The following is a 14,520-nucleotide window of genomic DNA, read 5'->3' as shown; positions in this document are numbered from 1 at the left end:
AAGCTACATTTTATGTTAGATTTAAAGGGCCAACCTTTCGTTAATCCTTTTCTTACTAGAACTCCAAAGATCATGGTCTCTTGTATTGGGATCACACTTTGATCATAGTGGCACATGCAGTGATTCCATCTGCAGACATGGAGAACTAGGTTTCCACAATCTGTACTATCCTCTCTCCATTAGTGGAATCAAAGGGCAAAGGTTACGTATGATGGGGACTCCACAGCCGCATCCTACTAGACAGTAAAGTGATCAGTTCAGGCATTACATTAGGGTCATTTAATGTGTGGCATGGATTTGAAAAGGAACATCCATCTGCCAGAATGAAGTGCTACCAGATTAGCCCAGGTAGCCTTTCCAAGAAAGCCTCCCTTAAATCCATGTCCAGATTATGTCAGACAATGCAACAGTAACATACTGTACATTAATAAACAGGAATGGGAAGCTTGTCCCTTCACAGGGAGGCACTGCATATCCTTCACCTGGGTCAAACATCCTCTATCCTTTTAATTTGTATTCACAAAGACATATACAATGGGAAGGTGACTGGCTCAGCAGGTAAGCAATAAATCAAGTGAAGGGGTTGTGCAAACAAAGTTCTGTTCTGGATAATGGGCACATTGAGACTCCCAGAAGGTAAGCTCTTTCCATCAAGTTGAATTGCGAAGATGAGACTGCACTTCTGTTGGAAAAGAGACCTTATAACTTTTGGAATTGATGCTGTGCCTTGTTCATGGAACTACATTCCATACTCTTTTCCACCAACAATTTATGCCACAAGTTCCATATTAAAAAGGAGAAATCCAACAACGAAGTGCCAGAGGAGGACAGGGTTCTCTGACCTGACAGAGATGTCCCTGCTACCTCATCCAGAGCTTCTTAACAGGTTGTATCTCCTCACTAAGAGACTTCTATAACACCCAAATCCAAGCTAATCAAACCTGACAGCCTCAATGTTGAAACGGAAAGTTCTGACCAAACCAAGTTCTCAAAGTGGCTGAAACACTTGCAACGTCCAGAGAACTGACTACCCTGAAAGGCTACTCTGTAATCTGGAGAAAATACTTCAGTTGGTTTAGGGACATGGCCAGTGACCTGATTCAAAGATTTTTGGAATTCCAGTCCTATAGTTCTTTTGTATCACTAAAATATGTGTATCTCGAAGTATATGCTCTTTAGAAATTCACATCCTTAACATAGAAGGTTCCAAATTTATTGTAGAGATTTTCCCCTGGTATTGCTCCCCCACATTTTAAGACTCCTGGAGGCAGCAAAACAAGTCAAGCCACCATTCGAAACTTTCTCCACCATAGGACGTAAACTTGTTTCTTTTAAAGCCTTCTCTACTCCCTTTTGAATCACTGGGTTGGTTAGTCCCCATTGTCACTTAAGCTTTTCATCCAAAATTATTAGAAGCCAAAACTTCTAAATTCTCCATCTCTAACTGGATCAGGTATTGCATTGTAGAAGCTTGTGTACTTGCTGTCAAACCACTGTTGAAAAGCATACTATATGCACAACTAGAGCCTCAGCTGAAGGAATTTTGTAAAGCAGCCACCTGGTCTTGAATATCCACCTTGGCACAATTACCACAGCAGACACATCCTTTCAGAGGAAAGTAAACCTTAAAGAAATTAAGTGGGCTCAAAATAAACTCTGTTTTTTCCTAAGCGAAACTTGCAATCCTTATTTTCCATATTATTTTCTCACTACTTTTGTTTTTCCCTCATCACTTCATCTATTTATTGTTTTAATCCTTCCTCTGTGACAGATTGAGGGGAGACCGTTTGGGAAAGAATAGAAAATATTGCCTGATATTTTTCTTTCTTTCATTATGGTCTCTCTCAATCTGGACCTACATCAATTTCACTAATACAAATAAATCACTTAGTTTGTGCAAGCTAGTGAGGGTGATATACATATTTTTTTAAAATAGAAAATTAAGAAATTAATATTCACATAAGAATTTGCTACAGCTTCTTGTTAAGTTTTGGAAGAGTGAGGAACCAAATGGGTAAGCTATTACGGTTGAATTGCCTCTACTTTCTTGGCATAAAGGGGAAACCCCCAAGTGACAAATTTTTGGGAGACTCAAGAGAAAAACATATCTGGTAAATAATTTTCTGTTTACCAAATTCTAAAACTGGAAAAATTTGGCTTTCATTGAATACTCTACTGTGGGTACTGGTGCAGTTCAGTCCCTCCTGTTCTCCACGTGTTGCCCATAATAGTTTAGTCTGCTGTGGGCTGTAATATTTTGTCTAGTTTTAGTTGTTGGGTTTAGTGTGGGGGGTGCTGGGTGGTCTGTGATATACAGGAGGTCAGACTATATGATCTGGTGTGATCCCTTCTGGCCTTGGAACTCTGACTCTACTCTGCTCCTTTTTCTAATAGATTATTTTAGAATAATTCAACACTCTCTGTGTGTTGCAGTGCCTAAGAGTAGTGTCCTTAATAAGACACCATGGCAATATTAATTCAATGTTTCTGGTTTTTATTGGTTTTGACCAGGTGTCAAGGCTCCTTCCCCACTCTGAACTTTAGGGTACAGATGTGGGAGCCTGCATGAAAACTTCTAAGCTTAACTACCAGCTTAGATCTGGTCTGCTGCCACCACTCCCAATAGGCTAACTCCCTTTCCTGGATAGCCTTGAGAGACTCGTTCACCAACTCCCTGGTGAGCACTGATCCAAAACCCCTTGGATCTTAAAACAAGGAGGAACTAATCATTCTCCCCCCCCCCTTTCTTTTCCCCCCACCAATTCCTGGTGAGTCCAGATCAATCCCCTTGGATTTTAGAACAAGGAAAAATCAATCAGGTTTTTAAAAAGTAGGCTTTTAATTAAAGAAAAAGGTACAAATCATCTCTGTAAAATTAGGATGGAAAATAACTTTACAGGGTAATCAAACTTAAAGAGCCCAGAGGAACCCCCTCTGGCCTTAGGTTCAAAGTTACAGCAAACAGAGGTAAATACCCTAGCAAAAGGTACATTTACAAGTTGAGAAAACAAAGATAAAACTAACACGCCTTACCTGGCTGTACTTACAAGTTTGAAATATGAGAGACTTGTTCAGAAAGATTTGGAGAGCATGGATTGATGTCTGGTCCCTCTTAGTCCCAAGAGCGAACTCCCCCCAAAACAAAGAGCACAAACAAAAGCCTCCCCCCCCCCCCAAGATTTGAAATTATCTTGTCCCCTTATTGGTCCTTTGGGTCAGGTGTCAGCCAGGTTACCTGAGCTTCTTAACCCTTTACAGGTAAAAGGATTTTGGAGTCTCTGGCCAGGAGGGATTTTATAATATTGTACACAGGAGGGCTGTTACCCTTCTCTTTATAGTTATGACACCAGGATTTTCAGAAACTTCCCTAAATGTGGATTTAGGAACCTTAATTTAGGGGCTGATTTTTAAAAAATCTTGGCCACAGTTTCTAGCTCTCAAAATAAGTATTTTCATTTATTTGTAGTTATTTTTCTCTGTATTTTATGGTGGTAGATGTTAGGGACATCGCTTTCAGGGATTAGTTTTTCATCATTCACATGGAGTAGCCCTTAACCAATCCTGATAGCTCTGTTCACTTGCTCCTGGTAGAATATGCAAATTCTCTCTCCAGGCACCAGACGCTATTACTAATTATCCAGTTTCAGCACCAAAACTTCCAGAGAATACTTCCAAAGATGAAAAAACCAGAAAAGGTAACTTTAAAATCCCATAGGACTCTTCATGTTTTTTGCATCTTTGGAAGTATTTTCTGTGAGTTTTGGTTCCAACAGAAGTGGAATCTGGAGAGAGAATTTTCTTGAATTAAGTTTGGGGGAGCAACCCCAACTCCATGAGATGACCAATTTAACAGGTGAGGAAAAAATTGGTCTACTTGCTTTCATCGTAAATACAAATATATTCAATTCTTTTGATACTGACAAAAATACTTTCCTCTCTGTCCTTCTCTCCCCTCCCTTTTCTTTTTTAATTGTTCCCCATAGTTGGAGGAAATGTGGACTGGAAGCAGATAGCAAGTATTCAGGAATCCATTGGAGAAACTAGTTCCCAAAGTGTTGTTGTTGCTGTAGACAGGTACAGTATTTAACTTCCTTCCAGTTGGATACCTCATGAACTTTTCACAGTATGCGAATACAGTAGATTCAATTAGTGATAGAAAAAATAAGTAGGTTATCTGGTTTCTCAGTAATTACAAAAATGCTATATCTGCATCACCATATTGCAGTGTCACAAGGTGCTTGTTTTTGTTTTATTTTGTTTTTGTGTTATTGCACAGCAGGAGTTGCTCATCATAGCAGAAGGTAGAAGGAAGGTAGGGAAAAGAGAAGCAGAAACTGTTTACAAATATTTAGTAATAACTGCAGAGGGAAAACTGAGGGGTGTAAAAGAAGCTGCTGTTGTTGTAAAAAGTGTGGTCCATCTTGATTCTCTATATAAATTTAAGAATAAATACTTCAGTTAAAATGTATAGATTTTTGTCTCCTTTATGGAGAGAGAGAGAGAGAGAACTACTGACACTAAACACTTTTGCTTCTCTACCCAATTACTGCATCCTTCCATTTCCCCCCTGACTAGTACTCATCTATAAGAATGCTGTCTTTGATATTTACTACCGTTCTAGTTGTTCCCTAAAAGTAAAGTGGAATCTTACAGGAGTATGTTGGTTTTTATTTTCAAAACTGGATCAGACCGGAACCTTTCATAAATCTTGCTGTTTTATATGGAGATGTCTGAGGCCCCCAGTGTCTAAATAGTTGTCAAAATTGATAGCTGTATTTCAATGTGGTATTCCTTTCAAGGACTACAAGAGTCCCTAGGATTTAGGCACAATACACAAGACCATTGTCAGTTGTGGGTATTTGCTATGACCAGATACTTTGGTCAACATTATATCATATGGTGTCATTTGTAAATGTTGAATATTGACCCAAATCTTTCTGGCATAATGAAAAGTACTTTCTGATTTATATATTTAAAATGCTGCTTTTCTTGGTGTACTTTACCTTCTCTTGAAGTTCGCTGAGGGACAGCAGTTCTAAAATCTTACTAAGTATAGTAAATCATGATTCACATTTTTGGTAATGTTCCAGATTTTGAGAATTTACCTGTCGAGTCTTAAATGCTGTATTTAAGGCAGTTAGATTTTGTCATAGCTAGAAATCTGTTTTGGGCAATAACACAGTAGCAAAATAGTTATGGTATAAATTATTTTTTGTAAAAGAAGCCACTTTTTAAAAAAATAAAGTCTTATGAATTGTGAATTTTTTCAGAATATTTACAGGATCTACAAGACTGGATGGAAATGCTATTGGTAAGTTTTATCACTTTTTATCTTAATCTACAAAGTAGCTTTCTGATAAAGCTTGGAAAGAATACTAAATGAATTCTGATCGTTTAACAGTGGATTTTGTCCGTTGGCTTTGTGCCGTATCTATGGATGAACTGCTGTCTGCCACCCATCCTCGAATGTTTAGTCTGCAGAAGATAGTAGAGATTTCTTACTATAACATGGGTCGGATAAGACTACAGTGGTCTAGAATCTGGGAAGTTATTGGAGATCATTTTAATAAGGTATGTTTGCTAATCATTACACCATTTGAATTGCTCACACAATCAGAAAATGATGATTCCTATCTATTTAAAACTCTTTCAAAACTAAATTTTGAAAAATTTTACACCTAAATTCAGTTCTAACTGACTATCCTTTATAATAGATAAAAATAGAGCGCTAAAGAAGAAAAGGAAAAAGAATACAAAATCTATGGTGAAGGGCTAAAGCCATCTATATTGCTCTGTTGAACCCATATTTGAACCTGGCTAGTTATTCTCTGTTCACAAGGCTGATATATTCTGTACTAAATTCAAAGGCAGTGGTATAAATTGGCCAACTTGTTAATCATGGTTAGGGCCCTACCAAATCCATGGCCGTGAAAAATGCATCACAGACCATGAAATCTGGTGTTCCCATGTGAAATCTGGTCTTTTGTGTGCTTTTACCCTCTACTTAATAGATTTCATGGGGGAGATCATCTTTCTCAAATTGGAGGTCCTGACCCAAAAGGCAGTTAGAGGGGGGTCACAAGTTCATTTTAGGGGGGTCATGGTATTGTCAGCCTTACTTCTGTGCTGCTGCTGGCGGGGCTCTGCCTTCAGAACTGGGTGCCCGGCCAATAGACGCCACTCTCCGGCCGCCCAGCTCTGAAGGCAGCGCAAAAGGAAGGGTGGCAAAACCATACCATACAGCTCTGAAGACAGAGCCACCATCAGCAGCAGCGCAGACGTAAGGATGGCATGGTATGGTATTGCCAGCCTTACTTCTGCGCTGCTGCCTTCAGAACTGGGTGGCCAGAGAGTGGTGGCTGCTGACTGAGGATCCAGCTCTGCATGCATCAGCCTAGAAGTAAGGGTGGCAATACCATACCCATGCCATCCTTCATTCTGCCCTGCGGCTGTGCCTTCAGAGCTGGGCTCCCGGCCAGCAGCTGCCGCTCTCCAGCTGCCCACTCTGAAGGCAGCACCACTGCCAGCAGCAGCACAGAAGTAAGGGTAGCAGTACTGCAACCCCCCCTTACAATATCCTTGCGACACTCCCCCAATAACCTTGCGATCCCCCCACAAGTCCTTTTTGGGTCAGAACCCCTACAATTACAACACCGTGAAATTTCAGATTTAAATAGCTGAAATCATGAAGTTTATGATTTTTAAAATCCTGTGACTGTGAAATTGACTAAAATGGACAGTGACTTTGGTAGGGCCCTAATCATGGTATAGATCTAAAAATGGCTGCTGTAGGAAAAATATGGTGTCATTGAGTGTTTGTTTTGTGTTTCTTAACTCAGCTTTGGCTGTTTGCAGTGTTGAGTTAATCTGTTGTTCTAAATTAAATGTCTTATTTGTCTTCTGTGTTTTTTAATATATCAGACCTTCGCTAGAACATGGGGTTTTGGATCCATGCGCGGTCCCGCGTTAACGCGGGGACTGCGTTACCATGGATTCCAATTAAGGTAATTAAATTTGGGATCCATGCACGGTCCCGCGCTATAAGCAAATTCGCGTGATATAGATACGCATTCTAGCAAGGGTCCGCTGTATTATCATTTTGATTCGTGAAGTAGCTCTAATGAGCTCATTTGTTTATCTTTAGAGAGCTCTAAAAGTTGGGATGTGTTCTTCAAAATACAAGTTGGATAGGTTAGGAAGAGAGAAACATTTGGTAAAGTACTGAGCCATGCTGCTGGTAGGAATTGATTAAATTAATAACGTATTTTTAACTTTGTATCGTAAGTTTCAGTTCTGAATTTGTGATTTCTGCTCTTCCATTTCCATCTTCAAATGTAAAGACAATTCAGACTAATTTCTTAAAATGCAGTTTTAATGCCAACATGCGTTTCTACTTCTACATTCCTAGGTTGGCTGCAATCCGAATGAAGATGTAGCTATTTTTGCAGTAGATTCCTTAAGGCAGTTATCAATGAAATTCTTAGAAAAAGGAGAACTTGCTAATTTCCGATTCCAGAAGGACTTCTTAAGGCCGTTTGAACACATAATGAAGAGAAACAGGTAATTGTGCAGTTAACTGAATCACTTGGGAACATAATCACCAGCTTTTGGAATCAGTTATTTTGTTTGAATTGCTTCTGTAAAATGAAATTGGTCCTTAGAAAAGTTCTGTTTTTTAATCAGTACAGTAGCTTCAGTTACTATTTAACATTTTGTTTATAATTTAGGTCTCCTACCATTCGAGACATGGTTGTACGGTGCATAGCACAGATGGTAAACTCTCAAGCTGCCAACATTCGCTCAGGTTGGAAGAATATATTTTCAGTGTTTCATTTGGCTGCATCAGATCAGGATGAAAGTATAGTGGAACTTGCATTTCAAACTACAGGGCACATTGTCAGTAAGTACTGATGCATAATTTACAGATATCACTACGGGGTATGTGGAAGCAAATGAACAGCTCATTGTTCTTTTCAGTTTGCTCTAATTTTATTATTTGCCTAGCAGAACTCTCCTAAATACATGTTAAAACAATATTTCTCTGCTTTTTTTAAAAATTTGTAGTTTACTAAGAATATATACTTCAAAAAGTAATAAAGTAACATGTTTGTCATTTGTCTTTGTACTCTACACACAAGTTTTATAATAGAGCTATAAACATTTATTCTAGACTGAAAAGTCAACTATTGAGAGAGAATGAATTTTTTAAACAAGTTATACTTTTTCATTTTTGATTGTGAATTTAAAATTTTTAGATATATTTCTTCAAGTATGTTGCATAATCACATTACCTGCACACCTTCCCTTTGCTCTCTGAGTTCTGGCCTAGGGTTCTGTTTTAAAAGAAGGAAGTGAAGCAGTTGGGACCGTATGATCTTTTATTGTCTTGGCTCCAAGCTTTCAATGCCAAAAGGGATCGCTTGTGCAGCCGCAACAGGCAGTCTTTCAAAAAAGTTCTCCAAGCTCTGTGATTCACAACTCAAGTGTGAATATGTAAAGCCAATACAATTGAACCACAAATATGGGGTGGGGGAAAGACCTACAAGTGATTCCTGATGCTGTAGCCCGTCCTGGGGGATGCTGTTCAGCTCTTAGTAAAAATGTGTTTAAATATAGATAGTGCTAAATATCAAGCCTTAACTCATTTAATTGCAGGCTTTCATTGCTATAGAAGACTACATCAGTGAATGGGTGTGAAATTAAAATATATTATAAGAATACAGTGCCCTCTGTATGAATTCTTAACAGAATATTTTTGGTTTTTGTAATAATTACACATTTAACAGAACCAAGCAGTGACACAAATCTCTTCAGCCATTTCTCTCACTTTTGTCTTCCCTTTTTCCTATGCTAGATTCGCATCTTGGTCTTTTAAAAATTATTTTAGGGGACAATTGACATTTTGTTTGAAAATGTTTGAAGGACCCATGTGTTAATTTTAATATATATGTATTTTTTCCAGCAATTGTATTTGAAAAACACTTCCCAGCCACCATAGATTCTTTCCAGGATGCAGTAAAATGTTTGTCTGAATTTGCATGCAATGCAGCTTTTCCAGACACAAGCATGGAAGCAATCCGCCTCATTCGCCATTGTGCAAAATATGTATCAGACAGACCTCAGGTATAAACCATACTTTTTAAATCATAAGTATTTAAATTAATAATACTTTCATAACATAAAAATGTGCAGTTGTACCAGCTTTAAAAATTTGGCTTTAAATTCTACGAGGGACTTTAAAGTCCAGGAGAGGGCATGAGCTGCACATTTGTTTATAAATATCTTGATGTAGGCTTTGAACAAGTTGCACTTCGTGTTGGTTAGTTTTCTTGGGACCTTCAATGAGAGCTGTTGGGGATTGGAACTTCTCAGTATCTGTTCCTATGGTAGGAGCACCCTTTGCTAACATACCTATAGTGCAGGGGTCGGCAACCTTCGGCACGTGGCCCATCAGAGTAAGCTGTGGGAAGCAGTGGGCCACAGGGATGTGCTCACCGCCACTTCCCGCAGCTCCCATTGGCTGGGAACAGTGAACTGCAGCTACTGGGAGCTGCAGGGGGCCATGCCTGTGGACGGTCAACATAAACAAAATGTCTCGTGGCCTGCCAGCGGATTACCCTGATGGGCTGCATGCCGAAGGTTGCCGACCCCTGCTATAGTGGCATAGGTATAGGTGTCAATTTAAAAAAATATTATTATCCTCAAGGATGTCTCTGTAGGACAGAATAGGAGACTGAGAGGTTAAATTAAAAGTTACAAATGGTGGCTGAGTAGGCAGTTGTTTCTTGCAAAATCTGTTTTTCATACCTTTATAAGAATAATTTTAAAAAACATTTAGATTACCTTGACCATAGTATAGCTGCTAAGGTAAATTTTATTGCCATATTTTGTGGTATCATTTATAAACCTTAATACCAGATTGTAAAATATTGAATACAATTTTTCTAATATAATATCCATAACAGTACTTAAATTGTGCTTTAGTTAATACATTTACTCTAATATTATCTTAGTACTTTTACCTTCCACCAAAATAGTAAGTTTATAACTTGAAATGATACTATGCTTCTGCTACATTAATCCTGTATTTGCTTCTCAAGGCTTTCAAGGAATACACAAGTGATGATATGAATGTAGCTCCTGAAGACAGGGTGTGGGTGAGAGGATGGTTCCCAATTCTCTTTGAGTTATCCTGTATCATCAATAGATGCAAATTAGATGTAAGAACCAGGTAACAAACAGTATTTGTAATTTAAATTTTCAAGTGGTTTGTTTTTCTTGTTTATGAGCCTTTAAAACGTTTTTAAAACAGATGGAGGTAATTGTCTGTTGGCAAACATAACTGATCTGACTAAAATCAGAAACTTGTATATTTGATTTAATTGCTATCACTTTGGGAGGATAGGCAAGTGCTATAAATACATTTTAAACATGCTGAAACGTTAATTTAAAAAAATCTTGTTTTTTCTCTTAAGAAACTTTTGACTTAAGTTAGCTTTGTTACTTAAGTTGATGAAGATCCATTGAACATGGATACATGCTTTTAGAATTATCATACTATAGGTGAAATACTTGACATTATGATATGGGCTTCTATTGTATGTCTGTTTCTCTCTTAAAGTCTGTGATAGTCAAACCCAGTGCTGATTTTAGTGCCTGTTCAGTAAAAGTAAAACAGTAACTTTCCCTCCATATGTTAGAGGTTGTAAATTAGTCAGAATCATTCCGTTTTAATTTTGACACAGTAGGCCAACTGTGTAAACAATCAATATGCCCTGAACTCTTGTTAAAATAGGAAATTAGTTAGGTTAATATGTTTTTTCCCCTGGTAGTTTTACCCATTATTTTGTTGTTGTTAAACAACTATGAACAAATAGTGTAATAACCAGGTTTAATAGTAATAGAAAATTATGACAAAATCCTATAGGAACCTTTTTTGGTTTCTGTTGAATACTTGAATTTGCATATTTTCTTTGAGTATTTGCAAACTATTTTCAAGCCAGGGCAGATATTGTAATAGCATCTGCAAATTGGTAATTGATTGCAGAAAGAGATTGAAAGGGAGAAAAGTTATACAGTTCTTTCCCACACAAATCTAATTGTTTTTCATTGAATGCTAGTCTGCCCTTGTAATGTGTTTTTTATATTTATTGAAATTTTTAATGATGTATATGAAATGTTTGGATTTCCTTTTTCGTAAAGGAAGTGTGTTTACAGTGTGTCAAATAATGCAATAGAAAAGTAAACTATATTTTAGATTTTTGAGGTTAATTCTTCACTGTCCCTAACAGGAAACAACTCAGATTCAAATGTAACAAAAAGTACGTTTAGAATTCCAGTAACTGTAACAAATAACTTATACAAATGTATTTGACAATTTATAATTCTATATACCTGTGATAAAGACTGGGAAAGAAAACTGTAAAGCCAAATTTAGGCACAACCCTAAAAATCAAGAAATGTTGAAAGAGATGCTTGTATGTTTACTTGAAGGGCTCATTATTGGGATGCATTTAATTTTAATGTTCATAATGTAAATAGATGAAAGGAAGAGGGTTTGTAAATGAGTTGCTGCTGCTTGTAGATAAAAGATGACCTGAACAGGAAGATGGGACTGTATGCTCTGTATTGTCTCCTTCTAATGTATAAACATCTGGTATTTAAAATAAAGTATGCTTGTTTTTGCATTTTAAAGTATCAGAAATGTGAAGGCTTCTTTTCCTTATTTGTGCTGTATGACCTGTTGGAGGTCAAAGACGTTGACTGGAAATATTCCCGCCCTTAATTAAAAGGGTGAGAGGTGGTGAATCTTTACTAGATACTTTCTTCTTAACTGTTTCTGGAATATTTTTACATTAAATGTGTTATTAGAAAAGTTTTAAAAAAATCTTAATAAAAATAACTTTCTCTCTCAATTAGATTTCAGATTCATGGTGTCTCATGTCACAATATTCCCAGTTCTCTAGGCATCCTTAGTCTTCCTGGGGGGGGGGGAAAAAGATGAGACTTGAATTTCTCAATTAAAAAAATAAGTAGAATCTTGTCTGTTCTTCACAGAAAATCAAAAAGGGCACAACCCAATTTTTTTCCTTTTACAAGTCACCTTGAATATTTCCTAGCTTCAGGTAGCATTTGGAAAAGCTCACTTTTTAAAACAAATTATACACTGATTTACCTTGTGGGTACCTCCATTCATAATATTTTACTGTAAATTCTGACAAGTTACAAAACATTATAAAGAGTTTATTCAGTGAAATTTGTGCCCTCAGTTTTCTATCCCTTGAAATTAAACTTAAAAATCCTATTCAGTTTGAAGTGCTCATGAATGCTTGCTTTGTTTTCCAGGTGCCACTTCAATTTCTAAAAATATATTTTTTTAACCTGTTGACTTTACCACTCATTTTTTAAAATAAAAACAATGTATAGAATGTGTTTCATGCAGGTTTGGAATATTATTATTATTAGTGTAGCAGTGTGACATCTGTGGCATATAGTGTTTCTTTTAATGGTTCCTCATACTTGTGTGGTTTTTTAATTGCAGGGGCTTAACAGTAATGTTTGAAATAATGAAAACATATGGCCATACTTATGAAAAACACTGGTGGCAGGATTTGTTTAGGATTGTCTTCAGGATATTTGACAACATGAAACTGCCAGAACAGCAGACAGAGGTAAAAAAAAAAAAAAAAAGCGGGGGGCAGAGTTTGAGGGGGAGAGATTTTCATAAGATTCACAGCTAGGGGGAAAAAATGTTCCTCATGCATAAAGCCACACCCGTATGTCTTGTGAATCAGAATGTTTCACTTGTTGCTGGAACTACCTTAATTAATTGTATTACTGTTCTGTTGAACATACTCAGGATCTTTCTTCTTATTTGTATTGTAAACCACATCTGTATAGTGAGGGATTATAATTCCATGTACTAGGTTATAATAGATCCTTATTTTGTATGTTGGAAGAATGGTTTAGGAATTGGTAATTGCAGGAAGAAAGATCAGACACAGGGGATATGGTTGAACTAGGCTGCAAATTTATTAATTGATGTCATCTGGGAACTATCTGTCAGTAACCCGTTCAGTGCAAGTAATCCTTCTTCATAATCTGCTCACCTGGTGGAGGGTACCTGTCGCATGTTTCCAGCCCATTTCTGGGATCTCACATGCATATGAAGGTTATAAGGGGCTGAAGAAAAAGAGGTTGACACCTCTTCATACCAGACTTCAGGAGCTCCTATCCCATTCCTAGTTTCATCAGGGGAAACCTTTCTCTAGCTCCCAATTCCTGTTATCAGGGAACCAGACTCCTTATCGAATGAGTACCTGCACTGGACACTTGCCAAGTTGCAACTTCTAACTTACCCACTAGGTCCCTGAGCTGCTGTAGGGAAGGCAAAAAACTCTTCCTCTGTTGGCCATTCTGGCAGTGAGAATAAAATGTCTTCCCCAATTTAAAAAGGCAACTCATGCAACTTAAGCAGCAGTTTCAAAGATGTCCTCCCCAAGCCCCAGGTGTGGGAGCTGTTGTTCTGGGCTAGGATAGGGTTACCATACGTCCGGATTTCCCCGGACGTGTCCGGCTTTTTGGTCCCCAAATCCCCATCCGGGGGGAATTGCCAAAAAGCCGGACATGTCCGGGGAAATAGGGAGGCTAGGATCTCCGAATCTGTGTGTGTGGGTCGCCCGCTGTGACATCATCTCGGTGCGACACTCGGCTCCTGCCCAGGGCATGCTGGGGGCTGTAGTCCGGCCGGGCCTCATGCTCCAGGGAGAGCTGGGAGAGGGGAGCGGCTGAGAATTACAACTCCCAGCGGCCCCTGCGACGCGACCAACCTGCCCCTGTGAGGCAGCAAGCTGTCGGGGGAGGGAGGGCGCGGGCCCCTGTCCTTTGGGTGGGGGGTGTCTCTGGGCGCCGCTCGGCAGCCATCGCAGGGCTTGGGGGCGCCCCCGGGGGGTTGTGGACACCAGTACGTTGCGGGGAGCCGGCACTGTCCGGATTTGCATCCCCCTGGGGCTGGAGCTGCGCCCCCGGCCCCGGGCACCAGTCACGTAGGGTTACTATACGTCCGGTTTTTCGGCAATCAAACCCCTGTCCGGGGGGAATTGCCAAAAAGCCGAACGTGTCCGGGAAAAATACCGGACGGGCACTTCCTCTTCTCTGCTCCTCCCCTGACTCAGACTTCGGCTCTGTTTAAGAGCCAAGCTGCCCGAGCCAGCGCTACCGGTTTCGGGCAGCCCCCGGGCCTCCGGACCCTAAGCCGCCGGCCAGGCACTTCCCTTCCCGGGCTCCAGCTGCTCTGATCCTCCCCTGATTCTTCGGCTCTGTTTAAGAGCCAAACTGCCCGAGCCAGCGCTACCGGCTTCGGGCAGCCCCCGTGCCTCCGGACCCCAAGCCGCCGGCCGGGCACTTCTCGGGCTCCAGCTGCTTTGCTCCGGTGGCGCAGGGTCTGGAGGCAAGGGGGCTGCCCGAAGCTGGTAGCGCTGGCTCGGGCAGCTTGGCTCTTAAACAGAGCCGAAGTCTGAG

General features: G+C 39.4%; 1 protein-coding gene across 1 annotated transcript in view; it reads left to right on the top strand.

Moving 5' to 3' along the window:
- Positions 1-14,520, top strand: part of ARFGEF1 (ADP ribosylation factor guanine nucleotide exchange factor 1) — a 181,864-nt gene that overhangs the window by 146,970 nt on the left and 20,374 nt on the right. The window contains exons 23-30 of the mRNA XM_034763053.1: positions 3,984-4,074; positions 5,271-5,311; positions 5,402-5,571; positions 7,409-7,560; positions 7,728-7,900; positions 8,963-9,123; positions 10,101-10,231; positions 12,542-12,671. Coding sequence (XP_034618944.1) covers positions 3,984-4,074; positions 5,271-5,311; positions 5,402-5,571; positions 7,409-7,560; positions 7,728-7,900; positions 8,963-9,123; positions 10,101-10,231; positions 12,542-12,671 — 1,049 coding nt within the window. The remainder of the gene's footprint in view (positions 1-3,983; positions 4,075-5,270; positions 5,312-5,401; positions 5,572-7,408; positions 7,561-7,727; positions 7,901-8,962; positions 9,124-10,100; positions 10,232-12,541; positions 12,672-14,520) is intronic.

Source organism: Trachemys scripta, chromosome 2 (genome assembly GCF_013100865.1).
Source record: "Trachemys scripta elegans isolate TJP31775 chromosome 2, CAS_Tse_1.0, whole genome shotgun sequence".
Lineage (NCBI taxonomy): Eukaryota > Metazoa > Chordata > Testudines > Emydidae > Trachemys > Trachemys scripta.
This window is presented reverse-complemented; position numbering and strand designations above follow the sequence as displayed.